The sequence below is a fragment of the Myripristis murdjan genome, chromosome 13 (assembly GCF_902150065.1).
Source record: "Myripristis murdjan chromosome 13, fMyrMur1.1, whole genome shotgun sequence".
Lineage (NCBI taxonomy): Eukaryota > Metazoa > Chordata > Actinopteri > Holocentriformes > Holocentridae > Myripristis > Myripristis murdjan.
Genome location: NC_043992.1, coordinates 40,972,111 through 40,986,564, shown reverse-complemented (window position 1 = coordinate 40,986,564; position 14,454 = coordinate 40,972,111). Strand labels below are relative to the sequence as shown.

Sequence of the window (14,454 nt, the reverse complement as noted above, 5' to 3'; positions counted from 1 at the left end):
GGTTTTAAAGGGTTTCAGTCTCCGGCGGAGCGGCGGAGCCTCCGAGCCGCTGCCTCCCCGCACGCAGCGCGCGTTCAGCGGCTAGCTAGCGTTAGCCGCTCCGCTTCAGACGCTGCTTGGGGAGGGGAGCCCCCCCGGCAGGAAGCCCCTCGGCCGGGCCAGCCGACCCGACCGGCGCCCGGTGCCTCTCCGATGCGAGAGGCACCGGGCGCGGCGGGGCGGCGGGGCGGAGGCAGGGCGGCGGCGCGCCCAGCCCGGCGCACGGCGACACAAACACCCGTGACTTGACATGTCTCTTAGCGCCGCTTAGCTTAGCATGCTAACGCTGCTGCTAGCCCCGGAGCTTCGCAGCGGCCCGGACAGAGGAAATGTGACCACTCACAGCATCTAACGGAGCCCGGGCGGCGAGCTGAAGTCCCCCTGCCGGTGTGCCGTCGAGCCGCCGGCGCTGCTTCGCGGTGTTTTGGTGTCAAACGCTCCGGTTTCAGTCGCTAGCCAACGTCTGCCTCTTCGCTCGGCTCGCTCGACTTCATGTCCATTTTGGCTCTGCGGCGGACTTCCGGGAGCGGCGCGTGAAATACACGTCAGAGGTGAGCAGCAGGGTGGGGTTGTTGTTGTTGTTGTGGGCTCCAGAAGAGCTTCACCACCTCTTCTGGTCATGTCCCCACCTGCAGATGTTTTTTGGAAAAATGTCACTACTTTCATCCGTCAACATATTGACAAAAATTTTGTTCTGGACTATCAACATGTATTGTTTGGTTTCTTTTCAGTCCCACCCCCCCACCCCAAATAGACCAATATTACATAATTAATTTAATATTATTTTTAGCCAAAGCTCATATCCATAACCGGAAATGTACTAATCAAATACCATGGTACCTACCGTCTTGAAAGGGAAATCAAACAATACATTAATACAATTTCTCAATCTGAAAACAAGAAAGCCATTAAGATTGTAGAATTATTTTCTATGTTTCCATGTTTTTGAACTGATTATGTGTTGGCCTACCAGAAATATATTGTATATTCTGTTTTCTTCTCCTGCGCTTTAGGATTTCATGTAACCTTTAACTGGGATTATTTAATTTTCCCTCACCCCTTGTTTATGTCTGTCAATGTAATTATGCTCAATAAAAATCATTAAAAAAAATGTTGTTGTTGTTGTGGTTGTTGTTGATGCTGAAGGTTTAAAAAAAAAAAAAAAAAGGTAAATGTTTATCTCTGATACGGCGGCCTGTTAGGGCCACTCAGCTTCCCAGATTAAAATTGTAATTTTTTTGAGGGAAAAAATGGGATTAAGGAGATAGATTTGTGAGTGAAAGTAGAATTTCTAAAGTCATGAATTTAAGGGGAAAAAAATGTTTATATTTTTTTACTTTTTTATTTTTTGTCATAAAGCAAGAACCATGAAGCGAAGCAAAGCGATGTGGTTCTTTGAACAAAAACAAAAAAGATAAGTTATTTTCTTCCTCATAAATTTTACCACTTTAATGTCAGAAAATCCCATTTTTTTAAATCAGAATATCATCATTATTTTATTTAATATTACTGTTATTTTTTTTAAACGCAAGACACGTTTTAACATCATGAAATATAATATAGCAATTAAGAGACATTTTAATAAATTAAATGTAATAATAAATTTAACAAAATTAAATCATTAAAAATCAAGACACATTATTTTAATGTCTTATATATTTAAAAAAGCATTGACATTCTATGTAATGTCTTAAGAACATAAAAAACACTTAAGATATATTTTACTTAATGTCTGATAAAAAAAAAATTGAATAAAAAAGCAATTAAGACATTTTATTGTACTTTTACAATTTATTTTCAGAACTGCCATATGGGCCTGTGTGTATGTATATGTGATGTTACAGTGAATGTGTACAATCTGTACTTTCCATTAATGCTTCTCTTGATGGGCTGAAATTTGATCATTGCCACAGAGCTGTCTAACCAACAAATCACTAAATAGAATAGAAAAGAATAGAATGAGTGTAATGTAACTTTACAGCCGGCAGCGTCCTGCAGGCGTGGCTCCTCACCTCGAGGACGGAGGACGGGGAGCGCGTCGGTCCATCGCTGCAGAGTTTCAGAGGCCTGGAGGATCTGAGCACCTCGCTGCCGCTGGCTTTACCTGGTGCCACATGATGATGATGATCAGGTAAGTGGCTGCAGCTGAGGTGGGAGTGTCCCAGATTCAGAGGAGGACACAAACCCTGCGTTCCAAATCGCATACTTATACTTTTTACTTAAGTATGTACTGCAGGACAGGACTTTGTCCAGGTCGTATAATCGTAATGTCAGGTATTTTTGAAAAATATCTGCAAAATTTCCTGACTTGTTTTCTGTGACTGACGACTGCAGACTCCAGCACAAAGTGAAATGCTGATCAGCAGCGTATGAGGAGGCTTCATGTTTTTAAGTGTTAAAGGTGCAGTCCACGTCTCTGATGTGCCCAATGTCTGTTTACAGCTGTGATGTGTGATGAGCGTGGATTCTGCCTGTTCTTTAGCTGTCTGCTGGCTGGACACTACGACGGTGTATCATATTACTGTTAGCTGCTCAGTGTCTGCTGATTTAAATCCTGTCAGATGAGGCTCCTCGGGATTAAATGTTTTTAACTGAAACGTGGTCTGATGTGCATCTGTGTGGGGAAACTGACATGAGAACGTCTGGGATCCTGATTAAAAACAAAAAAACAAAAAACACAACAGCCGACAGTGAAGAAGGAACGAGCCAGGCAGCTTCAGGAAGTCGTTTTATTTACAACACAAGTCAAAGGTAAGGCGACACAAAACACAGGTGAGGTGCAGGTGTGACGGAGCCGAGCGCCGGTCCTGCTGCTGACCTCTGACCTCACCGGCTCCGGGTCAGCCGCACCACGTGGGCAAACGGCACGAGGACACCTGAACGCCTCACCTGTTGGTCCCGGTTCAGGCCCTTTAATCGCAGTGAGGGAAGAGGGAGCCCAGAGCGACAACCGGCCAAAAAAAGAAAGAAAGAAAGAAAGAAAGAAAGAAAAATAAAAACTATTTTCTGAGTTTTTTTTCTCGTACATTTGTGACTTTATAATCTCTGAATTTTCAGGGTTTTTTTTTTTAAAAAATGTGTGATTTTTTTTTCTGATAAACAAACAGCTTTAATCTTTTCTCAATTCTCAAATTTCTCAAATTCTTAAAAATTTCTCAAAACTGGAAAATTCAGAGATAATAAAGTCATCTCTGAGAATTTTTATTTGAGAAAACAACTAATTTTTCCAAGTGTTTTTCTCATAAACTTTGTATTTTTTTTCTCCGAAATTTACAATTTTAATCACAGACATTCCGCATTTTTCTTGAAAAGAAAAGAAAGAAAAAGGTCAGGTTCAAGTCCACAGTGTGAAAACCCCCTACACACGCAGGTGTGGCGTTCAGGTGTCCAAGTACTTTGAGCCGTGTGGTCTTTTTTGGTCGGGTGGTGTGATTCAGTCACATAACAAGGCAACACGACATAAAAATCAATTAATTAGGTTTAAATCACACGATGAAGATCTCCTCTCCTCTCTATAATCAGAAAAAACAAAATGCCTCTCTGTATCATAAACAAACAATGTACGATTTTCCTCCGGCTCTTGCTAAGAAAGCCATACAGAGGATCACAGTGTGGTTGTGTTCTGTCGTTCTTCCCTGAGGCCTGAGGGGGGCGCCCAGGGGCGGATCCACCAGGGTGGCCTGGGTGGGACAGGCCGTGCCACCCCAGTTTGGGCAATCTGATAGAAAAAAATTAAAGTGGTTGTCTCTGGTGGGAAACGTATCTGCCACCCTGTAAAATTTCCCTGCCACCCTTTCGCCCCCCCGTGAGTGTTTGTCTAGATCCGCCCCTGGTGGCTCCGCCCTCAGCACGGTAACAGCTGGAAACAACCAAAATGAAACAGCAAAAAGGTATTTGTGTGTTTTAAACGTAGGCTTTGGAGCTGCCGGACTCGGACACGGGAGCCGCCCTGTAGATCTTGTGCCCCTGGCTGCTGGCCGAGTAGTTGTAGGAATAATTCCTGGAAACAGACAGAACACGCCTTTCAAAACAGAGAACCACAACTTTAGTGAAACAAATGAGCGATACGCCCCGCGTTTGTGCCTTTGCTTCAGCCACTGACCTATAAAACTCATTCACATTTCCAAAATGTCTTTCTCATTTTTTTTTTTTTTTTTTTTTTACAAAATTCATATTTATTAGATAATAATATTTTGTTTGAAAATGTATATACATATTTTCCAACAGTACTTATCTAAGATCTGCTTCATAAAAATGTGTATGTTATTTTTTAGTAAGATGATAAAAATAAAGGTTGTAAATTATGAGGTATGTTTCAGTAATGAGAAATAATACGGATATAATGAAAAATAATAAAAATGAAAAAATGATCTCTCCAAAGTTATATATTACGGAAGCCCTCAAGGGCCATACATACATATATTTTATTTCCTCTGTTTTCCCGTGATAACGAGATAAATTTCCTCCGTTTTCTCGTGATAACGAGATAATTTTCCTCCGTTTTCTCGTGATAACGAGATATTTTCCCTCCGTTTTGAATGAATGAATGAAACGTGATAGGCCTGAGATTTCCATCATACGTGACATGTCATGCTGACTGACGTCTCCTTGGACACATAAAGCAGGGGTCACCAATCATGTGCCATGGAGGGCCGAGAGGCTGCAGGTTTTCATTCTAACCAAGACCTCCACCAGGTGATTTCACTGATTAGCTCCAGGTGATCAGTGAAATCACCTGGTGGAGGTCTTGGTTGGAATGAAATGAATGAATGAAATATTTACAAAGTCTTCCAAAAATAATGTTTATGGTAAATTCAGACCTTAATCTCAAATGTTGATGGAAAACTATGTCCAAAATGGCATTTTAAATTTTTTGTTGTATGACACCTTTTAAATCTGAATTTCACGAGAATCACCCATAAAGCCCATATGATGTTTTATATATGTGCCATGATGCTTAAAGGAGAATTCCACTGTTTTGGGGAGAATCCCCTTTCCCAGCTTCCCCAGACTGAGACCAGACACCATTTCCACCTCTGGACATCCAGTGGTTCAGTTCCTATGGGTAGCATTTCCTGTTAGCTTAGCATAAAGACTTGAAGTCTATGGAAGTTATTAGCCTGACTTTGTCAAAGTAAAAAAGACGCGTGATCGACTGTGTAAATCTGTGTAAATCAAATCTCTAACACGAGCAAAGTGGATCTGGAGCAGAAAACAAAATCTGTATTTTGAGCAGAAATTATTTTTTTGAAGGATGCACAACACCCGTTTGTTCAGGATCCATTCTCCACACATTTTTCTAGCCTTCTTGCTTCCTCACTCGTGGAACTACTTTGTGTCTGTATCACTGCCAGGAGCAGACACACAGCGCTGCGTAGGGATACACAGACAAAGTAGTTCCACCAGAGGGGCTGCTACAACGAATCCTAAACAAATGTGTGTTGTTGTGCATCCTGCAAATACGACGGCGTACCAGGGCCATGTTGTTGGGTTTTGTTGGGTTGTGGGCTAATATTCTAATGAAAACACTAATTTCTGAGATTAAAGTGATAAATTTACAAATTAACACTCACAAATTTATAAGGAAAAAACTTGAATGTTCTGAGATTAAACTCATAAATTTATGAGAAAAACAGTACAAGACAGTACAAGAAAAACAGTTTTTCAGATTTCTTTCCATAAATTTGAGGGGTTTTTTCTCATAAATTTACCACTTTAATCTCAGAGAATATCCAAGATTTTGTCTCATAAATTTTGGGGTTTTTCTTGCAGTATTAACCCCCGCCCCCAACACCACCACCACCTCCTCCCTCCACCGGCGCTGTATTTTTATTCTCTGTACACTGGCCCCAATAAGCCGACGTAATCCAAACATTTTTTCAGCTCAAAATACAGATTTTGTTTTCTGCTCCAGATCCGTTTTGCTCCTGTTAGAGCAGAACAGTCGAGGTGCAGCGCTCGTTCTCTCCACAGGGAGGCGCTGACGGGGCGAACCTGGAGGATCTGGTGCGCTCGTACGGAGGAGGAAACACCACAACTATCTCGTTAACCTTCAACAGCAGCACGTCAGAGCGAGGCAGCGGGGCAGCTTACCCGGGTGGGGGGCCGGCGGGGCCCCTCCTGCAGGAGCAGCACAGCATGGAGCCTCCCAGCACAGCCAGACAGGCTGCAGCCCAGCCCATGTACAGCCCAGCGCCCAGCTCGAACCTGCAGCCACAGGGAGGGGGGGCACAGGCAGCACAGCGTTTCATATCAGTATTGTATATTAGTATTGTATATCAGTATATTAGTATTGTATTAGTATTGTATATCAGTATATTAGTATTGTCAGAGCCACTGTAGCCAGAGAAATAATCATGGAGCCGGGGGAAGAGGGTAATATTCAGAGAAAAAAAAACTAAGAATTTCCAAGATTAAATTCATAAATTTACAAGAAAAAACACAGAAATTTAAGATTTAAGAAGATTTAAGTTATAAATGAATGAGAAAAAACTCACATATTTAAGAGAAAAAACTTGGAAACTCTGAGATTATAAAGTACGGAGCCCAGGAAGGGTCACAGTGAGACTTTTTCCCCTCTTTTTCCAATCCTTTCCTCCTCCCGTTCCCTCTGAGCCGTCAGCCTGTTTCCTCTCAGCTGATCCCAGCGCAGCGCCCCCGTCTGGATCAGAGGACTGAATCTGAACCGGACTGAACTGGCTGTTGATTCGGCTGCTGCTCAGCAGGTCATGTGATTAATGCTCTGAGCGAAAACAGACCGACGGCGCAGAGGGAACGAAACGCGAGGAGAAAAGTGCTGCAAGAGACGCAAAAAAAAAAATCTTGCTGTAATCCGTCGGGGGATCTAAACTAAAGTCACAAATTTATGAGAAAAAAACAGTGAAAGGTTTTTTTTTTTTTTTCGCCCTACAGTGGCCCTAATACACCCTTGTAGTTTTATCAGTAATGATATTATTCTGAGTAGCATCAGCAGCAGATGCTTTGTGTGTTTGCTCAAACCAATCTGCAGTCCCTGTTGTTGTTTATGGCTCGTGTGTTTGATAGGGATGCACCGATCCGACTTTTTCAGTTCCGATGCCGATACCGACGCTGGGGTCTTACGTATTGGTCGATACCAGATACCGATCCGATATCGTTTTTGATTTTCTCATTTATTTTTAGTTTTTTTTTTTTTTTTTTTTTAATTTACTTACTTATTTATTTATTTATTTTATTTTATTTTTTATTATTATTATTACTATTACTACTATTGTCGTTGTTGTTGTTTTCGTTCTCATTATTTTAATTATCACTATTGAATTTTTTTGTCCCACTCTTGTCCATGGGGGAGGGAGGGGGGTGTTAACAATTAATGTTGTATTCACTCTGAAACAATGTATTCTGTCTGAAAATTTCAATAAATAAACTGTTCAAAAAAAAAAAGAATCTATAAACCTCGACAGCAGCGGCGGCTCCCTTTGATCCGTCCAGCTGCTGGAGCTCCTCGTGCTCCTTGGCGTTGGGGTTAGGCTTAGGGTTAGTGGTGTTTCTGGAAGGGCCTGATTAAATTTGTGGTGTTATATCTGGCAGTGCTACCCCCGGCAACATTCATTTTACATACACTGCAAACCGCCGTCGAGCTAGTCGCCGTGCTAAGGATGAAATACCTCCATATCGCAGACCCTTTCATTCGCTCCGTGTTGCTTGTGCCGCCCATGTGCCATATGACGGAGCCCCTGTCACAAAGCTTTAAAGGAGAAGGATCGGTCTGACAGATCGGCTGCTTTTACAGATACCCGATCCAGGTAAAATGTTGATGTCAGCGTCCATATCCAATGCTAATATCGGATCGGTGCATCCCTAGCCCCTAGAGCAGGGGTCCTCAACCTCTTCTACTTCGAAGGCCCTCCTATTTCATCATTTTCGTATTCCATTCTAATTAGGCTATTATCTGAGTACTTGAAATTGATGATGTTGTCAAGATCATGATCTGTCTGTTATGCCTCGTTTGTGTTTAAAAAAATTGAATTTCAAGCATACATTTTATCAATATTGTTCTCTACCAAAATCAGGTCAACACTGCCCCAGAGGACACGGTGCGCTGCGTGGACCCACCTGACTCCTCCGTAGTACGGGTCATAGAAGTCGTTCACCACCCGGGCAGCGTACCAGGACACCGCTGTCAGCGTGCACAGGCCTGAGGGACACACACACACACACACACACAGCTCCTGCTTTACTCTCACACTTACAGACTGATACAAAGTGTGTGTGTGTGTGTGAACGGGGCCCAGGCTCCATGTCCCCGACTGAAGCTCCTCTTCAGGTGTGAGTTAAAGGTCTTCCAGAAAAAAATCCTCCATCGGACGTTCCCAGTTAACCCTTATTGGAGCCATAATGTAGTTTTTTATTTGTCTTATTTATCTTCCTTTCTCCATCTGAAACACTGACCGTGTGTGTGTGTACATGCAGTTCTTACACTGAACACAAGGGGGAGAATTAATGAAGGGCGTGCCTGTAGTTGAGCTTTGGATGCCAACAGTCAGGTGTGTCTCTGTGGGAAGGCTGGAGGTTTTTTGCTCTCATGTTTGAGTTGATGAATGGAAACTTTACTGTTTGGACGGGATATGGACAATTACATTATTACCTGTGTTAAGGTGAGCATGTTTACTCCTCACTGTGAATAAATGGATCTTGAATCCAAAGATAGACCCTGGACACTTGTTTATTTTTGGCCCCAGAAGACGTGTCAGAACAAGTTCGCCTGTTCGCCCCTCAGTTAAAGCGCCCACAACAGGCCAATCATGCACAAAACGCACATTATTCAAACATACTTGAAGACCAAAGTTCAGCATTTTGAGATGATCAGGAGATGGTAATAAGGAAGTGAGAAATGGTAAATATGGTCTGCTGTTACTTTTACAGCTCCTCATCCCAAAGTGCCCAAACGCTCACTGAGTTTCGGGTCGATTTAACCCCGACTCAACCCTCCCAACGACTGGAGGACAAATCAGGTGTGGGTCCTTTATGGGTCCCAATGTTTAGCTGAGATTATTAGGCAATGTGAGGGCTTTACAGATCCAGATTTATTAGGCAATGTGAGGGGTTTACAGATCCAGATTATCAGGTAATGTGAGGGGTTTACAGATCCAGATTATCAGGTAATGTGAGGAGTTTACAGATCCAGTTTATCAGGTAATCAGGTGTGGGTCCTTTATGGGTCCCAATGTTTAATTGAGATTATTAGGCAATGTGAGAGCACAGATCCAGATTATCAGGTAATGTGAGGGGTTTACAGATCCAGATTATCAGGTAATGTGAGGGGTTTACAGATCCAGATTATCGGGTAATCAGGTGTGGGTCCTTTATGGGTCCCAATGTTTAATTGAGATTATTAGGCAATGTGAGAGCACAGATCCAGATTATCAGGTAATGTGAGGGGTTTACAGATCCAGATTATCAGGTAATGTGAGGGCTTTACAGATCCAATCTTACACCTCCTGGCAGCTCACAGACTGATCAGGGCCACGCCCCAATAATTTTCAAACATGTTTGATATTTAGGATTTAAAATCTGGATGATTCTCCGGATGTGTGTGATGCAACCTGATTTAAAAATCAGTCAGGACTTTAAAACTCCTGTGGTCTGATCTGGGATTAAGATGGACGCCAAATGACCACCAATCAGAGCTGTGGCTGTAAATGAAATCAGAAGAGTGGCATGGATCCACACACACCTGACAGGATGAACAGGCTTCCTCCAGTCAGGGCGATTTTGCCTTTGGCCTCGTCCGTCGTTCTGCCGATCTTGGTACATTTGAGTCCGAGGACAGAGATGATGATGGAGGCCAGACCGAGCAGCAGGGACAGGATCATCAGAGCTCTGCAGGCCTGAATGTGAGCTGGGACGCACAGGACAGATAAGAGGACAGCACTCAGTTAAAGAGAAGAAGGTTGTGAATGTGAAGACGTGCGAGAACACTGCAGATGAAACAGGATCATCAAAGATCTGCAAGGCCTTGGGACAAGCTTTTTTTTTTTAATTCCAAAATTAGATTTCCACCATTTACAGAACCTGAAAACTGGGATTCTGCAGTCCGTGGCTCAGAGCACCGCCTACGTGCAGTCAGATTTTTGTGTGAACCCGACCCAAGCCTGAGGTAACGTAACTGACGTAACTGAACCCGAGCAGAACCTCAACATAATTTCTACATTTTTGTCTGAACTTGGCCGGACCTGCTGGGTCCCGACGGGCTCAGGTCGGGTATCCACACTCCAGTTCCACCGTCCTTCACGCTGTTGGCCTGCAGACGCTGCAGACTACCACACGCAGTCCGTCATAATTAACTAAAACGAAACTAAAAACTAAAAGTAGGTGTGAAAAGAAACATTTTAGTTAAATATCAGCTTTAAAATCCTCCGCCTCAGGGTCTCATCTCAGAGCTGCAGGAGGCGATTCCTGACCACTAGAGGGAGTCAAGAGCTCGAACCGCTTTGAATGACTGTTTTCGGACAGAGGCCCGACAGGTGGAGCTGTTTCTCTGCAGAATGAGACACTTCAGAGACGCTGTGAATGAAGCCGGAGAGGCGATGCATTTACAAAGATCACGGCAGGAAATAACAACAAATAATAACAAAAAATGAATTATTAGTCAATTAAAAAAAACGAATTGGTTACAATTTTGACAATCCCTTAATTTTTTGAATCATCCCAAAAATTGTCTGATTCACTAAGGTGCTCGTATTGTCCTCTTTTTTTCCCTTTTCGCTGTCCATATTTTTATTAAATTAATACTTCTTCACACTTTACACACAAAATTATTACACTTAACTGAAAGGAAGAATCAGTGAGTTACTTGACAAAATAATCATTAGTTGTAGTCGTCGTTAAGCAGTAATGATTCAGTATCAGTGCATCAGACTGAGGACGCTCATACATGAACTGGTGGTTTATGGCCCTGGCAGGTCTTGCCGCAGGTTTGAACCCTCAGCAGGACATTTTACCACATTTCTCACATCGGACAGCGTCCACCTTCCCTCCTCTACCTGAGCGGACTCTGACTGGCGGGACCTACCGGGCAGGGCCAGCAGCGACTCAAAGTCCCTGCAGCTCTGGACGCCGGTGCTGTCCTCGGCACACGAGCGCCACAGGTTCTGGTACTGGCGCGTGGAGATGATCACGCTGCCGGAAACCGTCGACAGCTTCCAGCTCTCATTGGCCAGGCAGACGCCGGCCAGCAGCCAGCTGCCGACACCCAGCAGGAACGCCGTCAGCTCCCGCCCTGTCGCCATGCCAGCGCCGCGCTCCGGGACGACGTCGAGGACAATCCGGCCTCTCTGGACTCTTTAAAGAGCTTAAATGGTGAGGATCAAGGCGACTCGGAGTGCGATCATGTGCTTCCGTCTGTCCTCTGCCATCCAGGTTCCTGACGGGAACTTCACTCTTTGACCAGAAGTCATAAAACCTGCCGCTCCTCCTCTGAACTCGTGACGGCGGTCGTCATACTGACAGTGCTGAGGTGTGACCTGCGTAACGCTGTGGCTTTTATGATTCCTGCTGTGGTAAACGTCCTCGCCACCCGAAGCACCAGGAAGCCATTTATGAGGAAAAAACCTCAGAATTTCCAAGATTAAAGTTGTAAATTTATGAGAAAAACTCGAAGAATCTGAGATTATAAAGTCACAAATTTATGAGAAAAAAAATGGAAAAAAACGTTTTATTTTATTTTAACTTTTATTTTTCTGTCAGCGGCTCCACCTGTGCTGCCCCCTGCTGGCCGTGTCTCAGGCCTGCAGCTGATCCCCTCGGCAGATTCTACTCTGACATGGGATTCAGGAACAAGGAGATCCTGCTGATTTTTCGTTTTCACAGGTTTTCTCTCTTTGATTTGTGACTTTAGAATCCAAGAATTTTCAAGTCGTTCATGTCATAAATATCTGAGTTTTTCTTGTAAATTTACCACTTTAATCTCAGAGAATATCCAAGTTTTTCTTGTAAATTTATGACTCCAGTCTCTGAAATTTTGAGTTTTTTCTCTGAATACCCCCGCGCCTCCCCTCCCATACACCCATGTGTGTGTGTGTGTGTGTGTGATTGATTGATTGATTGATTGATTTTTATTAGTGTGTCATGCACACAGGTGCCCAGCCCATAAAGGCTTACAAGACACAAGTCAGAGTCATCAGAAGTCAAAAATCAAATATCCTGAAAAACACGCCTAGTAAACAAGTAATAAGGTCATACAAATAATTCTTTTTTTCTTAATGACCCTGCATTTTTTATAAACCTCGCTAAAGCAAATACATCCTTCCTGAATAACCATTCTAGTTTACTTTCATCATTTAGCCAAAACAACTCGGGTTTAACATACTGCATTTTTTGAAAAAGAAACTGCCTCTCTTCATTATCCAGAGGTCAATGGAACACAAAATGCATTTCATCTTCAGTAACCTTTAAGTTACATAATGAACAAGTTCTCTCTTCCTCTGGAATGGAGTTGAATCTACCCGTTTCTAATGCCGGGGGAGAATCCCAGCCCTCAACTGGGCACACAGGGACCTTTTACTTCTGTCCAGGGAAAGGGTTACATATGGTTCTGGGCAGCAAACATTTTTTAGTTGGCAATAAGTTCTGAGTTTTGGTTTAAACCATACGTCATTGTGTGTGTGTGTGTGTGTGTGTGTGTGTGTGTGTGTGTGTGTGTGAGTGTGAGTGTGTGTGTGTGTGTCTCACCTGGCAGTCCCAGCAGGGTCTTGTACCTGTTGCACTGGACGGAGCCCACGCTGGAGGCGGCGCAGCTCATCCACAGCCCCTCGAACTGCCACAGGCTGCTGCTGACCGAGTCGGCCTGGCTGCGCACCCTCCACAGCTGGGAGCTGGTGCAGCTGGACTGCAGGCACCAGCCCAGCAGGCCCAGCAGCAGCCCCAGCACCTGCAGCACCTGTGCCATCACACCACTACTCACTGCACACACACACACACACACACACACACACACACTCCTCAAGCTCCCAGACTGGACAGAGCTGTTGTTCTGTTCTTCCATAAGGCACCATCACTCTCACATTTAAAACAAGATGAGCCTGAGGTGTGAGACCCCGGCGCTGACACCTGGCCGAGTCAACACCTGCAGCATGACTGGCTGCATTCAAAACTCCATCCCGCTGATTTTCAATGTTTGGCCTGTTCCAATTTACCATTCATTAATGATGGTTATTGTAAAGTGTTACTATACAAAGAAATATTATAGCCGCAAGCTGTGATTCCAGAGTTCAAACCGACAAAGGCCATTGGAGGTTAAAAGCTTCAGCAGCTTCAGTACAAACACCTGCCAGGTGTGTGTCAGCTGCTCATGTGGACAGATCCTGCAGGTTTGGAACCACCGGACACACAGCCTCTGATCTACAGGCTCATTGGAGTTATGACTTTTTTTTTTTCATTTGTAGCGCCCCCTAGAGTTCAATTTGAATCAACCTTTCAGGGTCTGTTCCAGATGCTGATGTGATTTTCATTTTTTGCGGGTTTCATGCTGATTGGTCCACCGGTTGTTGACTTTTGCCTATTTATGTGCTAAGCCACACCCCTTTTGAAGTTCATTGGTCAATATCTTGAAAACTTAATAAGATCAACAAGCCTGCTGGTCCACTGAGGATCCACTGGGGATCCACTGAGGATCTGGAGGGAATCAGACCTGCGGCCCAGGAGGAGACGTCAAACTGTTCCTCAAAATTCAAAATAGCAGGCAAATCATGAGGCAAATCTGTGGAGTGAGGATTCATGCAGGTCTGGACCAACATACGGCGTAGGAGTTATGAATTTTCAAAGTTCTTGTTCTTATTTCTGTATTTATTGTTTTATTTATTGTTTTGTAGGATTAATGCACAAATGTAGACATAATGCACATACTTTTTTTTTTTTTTTTTTAAACTATGATTACTGCACAGGTATTACTAGTGCACATATTTATACATGTTTTTCTGTTTCTTCTTTCTTTCTGTGTGTCTTGCAGTTTGACTGAGAAGCTGCAGCCGGTTTCCCGAGCGGATCAGTGTGACTCTGGACTTTGATAAAGCTCACAGCTCAAAGCCAGGCAGCCTCCCTCTCTGTGGGAAAGACACGGAGAGAAACCTGGCAGCAACACCAGGCGGCAAGAAAAACTACTTCCTGTTTCGATCATGTGACCTCTGCTTGCTGTTGCTGGCTTTGTGACGGACGATCAAAGCGGATCAATGAGGCAGCGCTCGCAGGTTCAGCCTCTGTCACCTCTGAAACCTCAGCCAACTTTGATTTATTTCTTTCAAAAATATAGAAAAAAAAATCACTCGCTACTTTGAGCATTACTATTTTGATCAGAAGCCTCAGGATTAGAAAAAAAACCTTTAAAATATTTGCTATATTGTTGATACTTTGTATATATGGCTTTTATTTTATTTATTT

At 43.6% G+C, this 14,454-nt stretch overlaps 2 protein-coding genes and 2 long non-coding RNA genes across 7 annotated transcripts in view; 2 read left to right on the top strand and 2 right to left on the bottom strand.

Moving 5' to 3' along the window:
- Window positions 1-2,154, bottom strand: part of atg16l1 (ATG16 autophagy related 16-like 1 (S. cerevisiae)) — a 33,487-nt gene extending 31,333 nt beyond the window's left edge. For 3 of the 4 annotated variants that reach the window (XM_030066555.1, XM_030066557.1, XM_030066558.1), the window contains exons 1-2: window positions 2,052-2,138; window positions 383-668 (exon numbers count right to left, since the gene is read on the bottom strand). The gene's annotated coding sequence lies outside the window, so the exon portion shown is untranslated. Of the gene's footprint in view, window positions 1-382; window positions 669-2,051 lie in introns of all 4 variants that reach the window. The other variant, XM_030066556.1, reaches the window with a different exon arrangement.
- Window positions 2,155-2,264: 110 nt separating this feature from the next.
- LOC115369887 (uncharacterized) lies at window positions 2,265-8,675 on the top strand. The gene is made up of 3 exons (XR_003929200.1): window positions 2,265-2,790; window positions 6,013-6,294; window positions 8,091-8,675. It is a non-coding gene; the product is annotated as an uncharacterized LOC115369887 (long non-coding RNA).
- On the bottom strand, window positions 3,309-12,967 carry cldn15lb (claudin 15-like b). The gene is made up of 5 exons (XM_030066580.1): window positions 12,751-12,967; window positions 9,755-9,919; window positions 8,134-8,215; window positions 6,133-6,246; window positions 3,309-4,039 (listed from the first exon to the last, which is right to left on the bottom strand). The coding sequence occupies exons 1-5, from the start codon at window positions 12,965-12,967 to the stop codon at window positions 3,943-3,945; spliced, it is 675 nt and encodes a 224-aa protein (XP_029922440.1). The 3' UTR covers window positions 3,309-3,942.
- Window positions 9,113-9,595, top strand: LOC115369885 (uncharacterized). The gene is made up of 3 exons (XR_003929199.1): window positions 9,113-9,145; window positions 9,297-9,364; window positions 9,448-9,595. It is a non-coding gene; the product is annotated as an uncharacterized LOC115369885 (long non-coding RNA).
- Window positions 12,968-14,454: the final 1,487 nt, after the last annotated feature.

Excerpts from the sequence above, each read along its gene's own strand:
- cldn15lb (XM_030066580.1), bottom strand. The coding sequence starts at position 12,967 with ATGGCACAGGTGCTGCAGGTGCTGGGGCTGCTGCTGGGCCTGCTGGGC. Across the intron at positions 9,920-12,750 it reads GACCCTGCTGGGACTGCCAG|CTCACATTCAGGCCTGCAGA; the intron begins GTGAGACACACA and ends TGTGCGTCCCAG. Across the intron at positions 6,247-8,133 it reads CCGTACTACGGAGGAGTCAG|GTTCGAGCTGGGCGCTGGGC; the intron begins GTGGGTCCACGC and ends CTGTGGCTGCAG.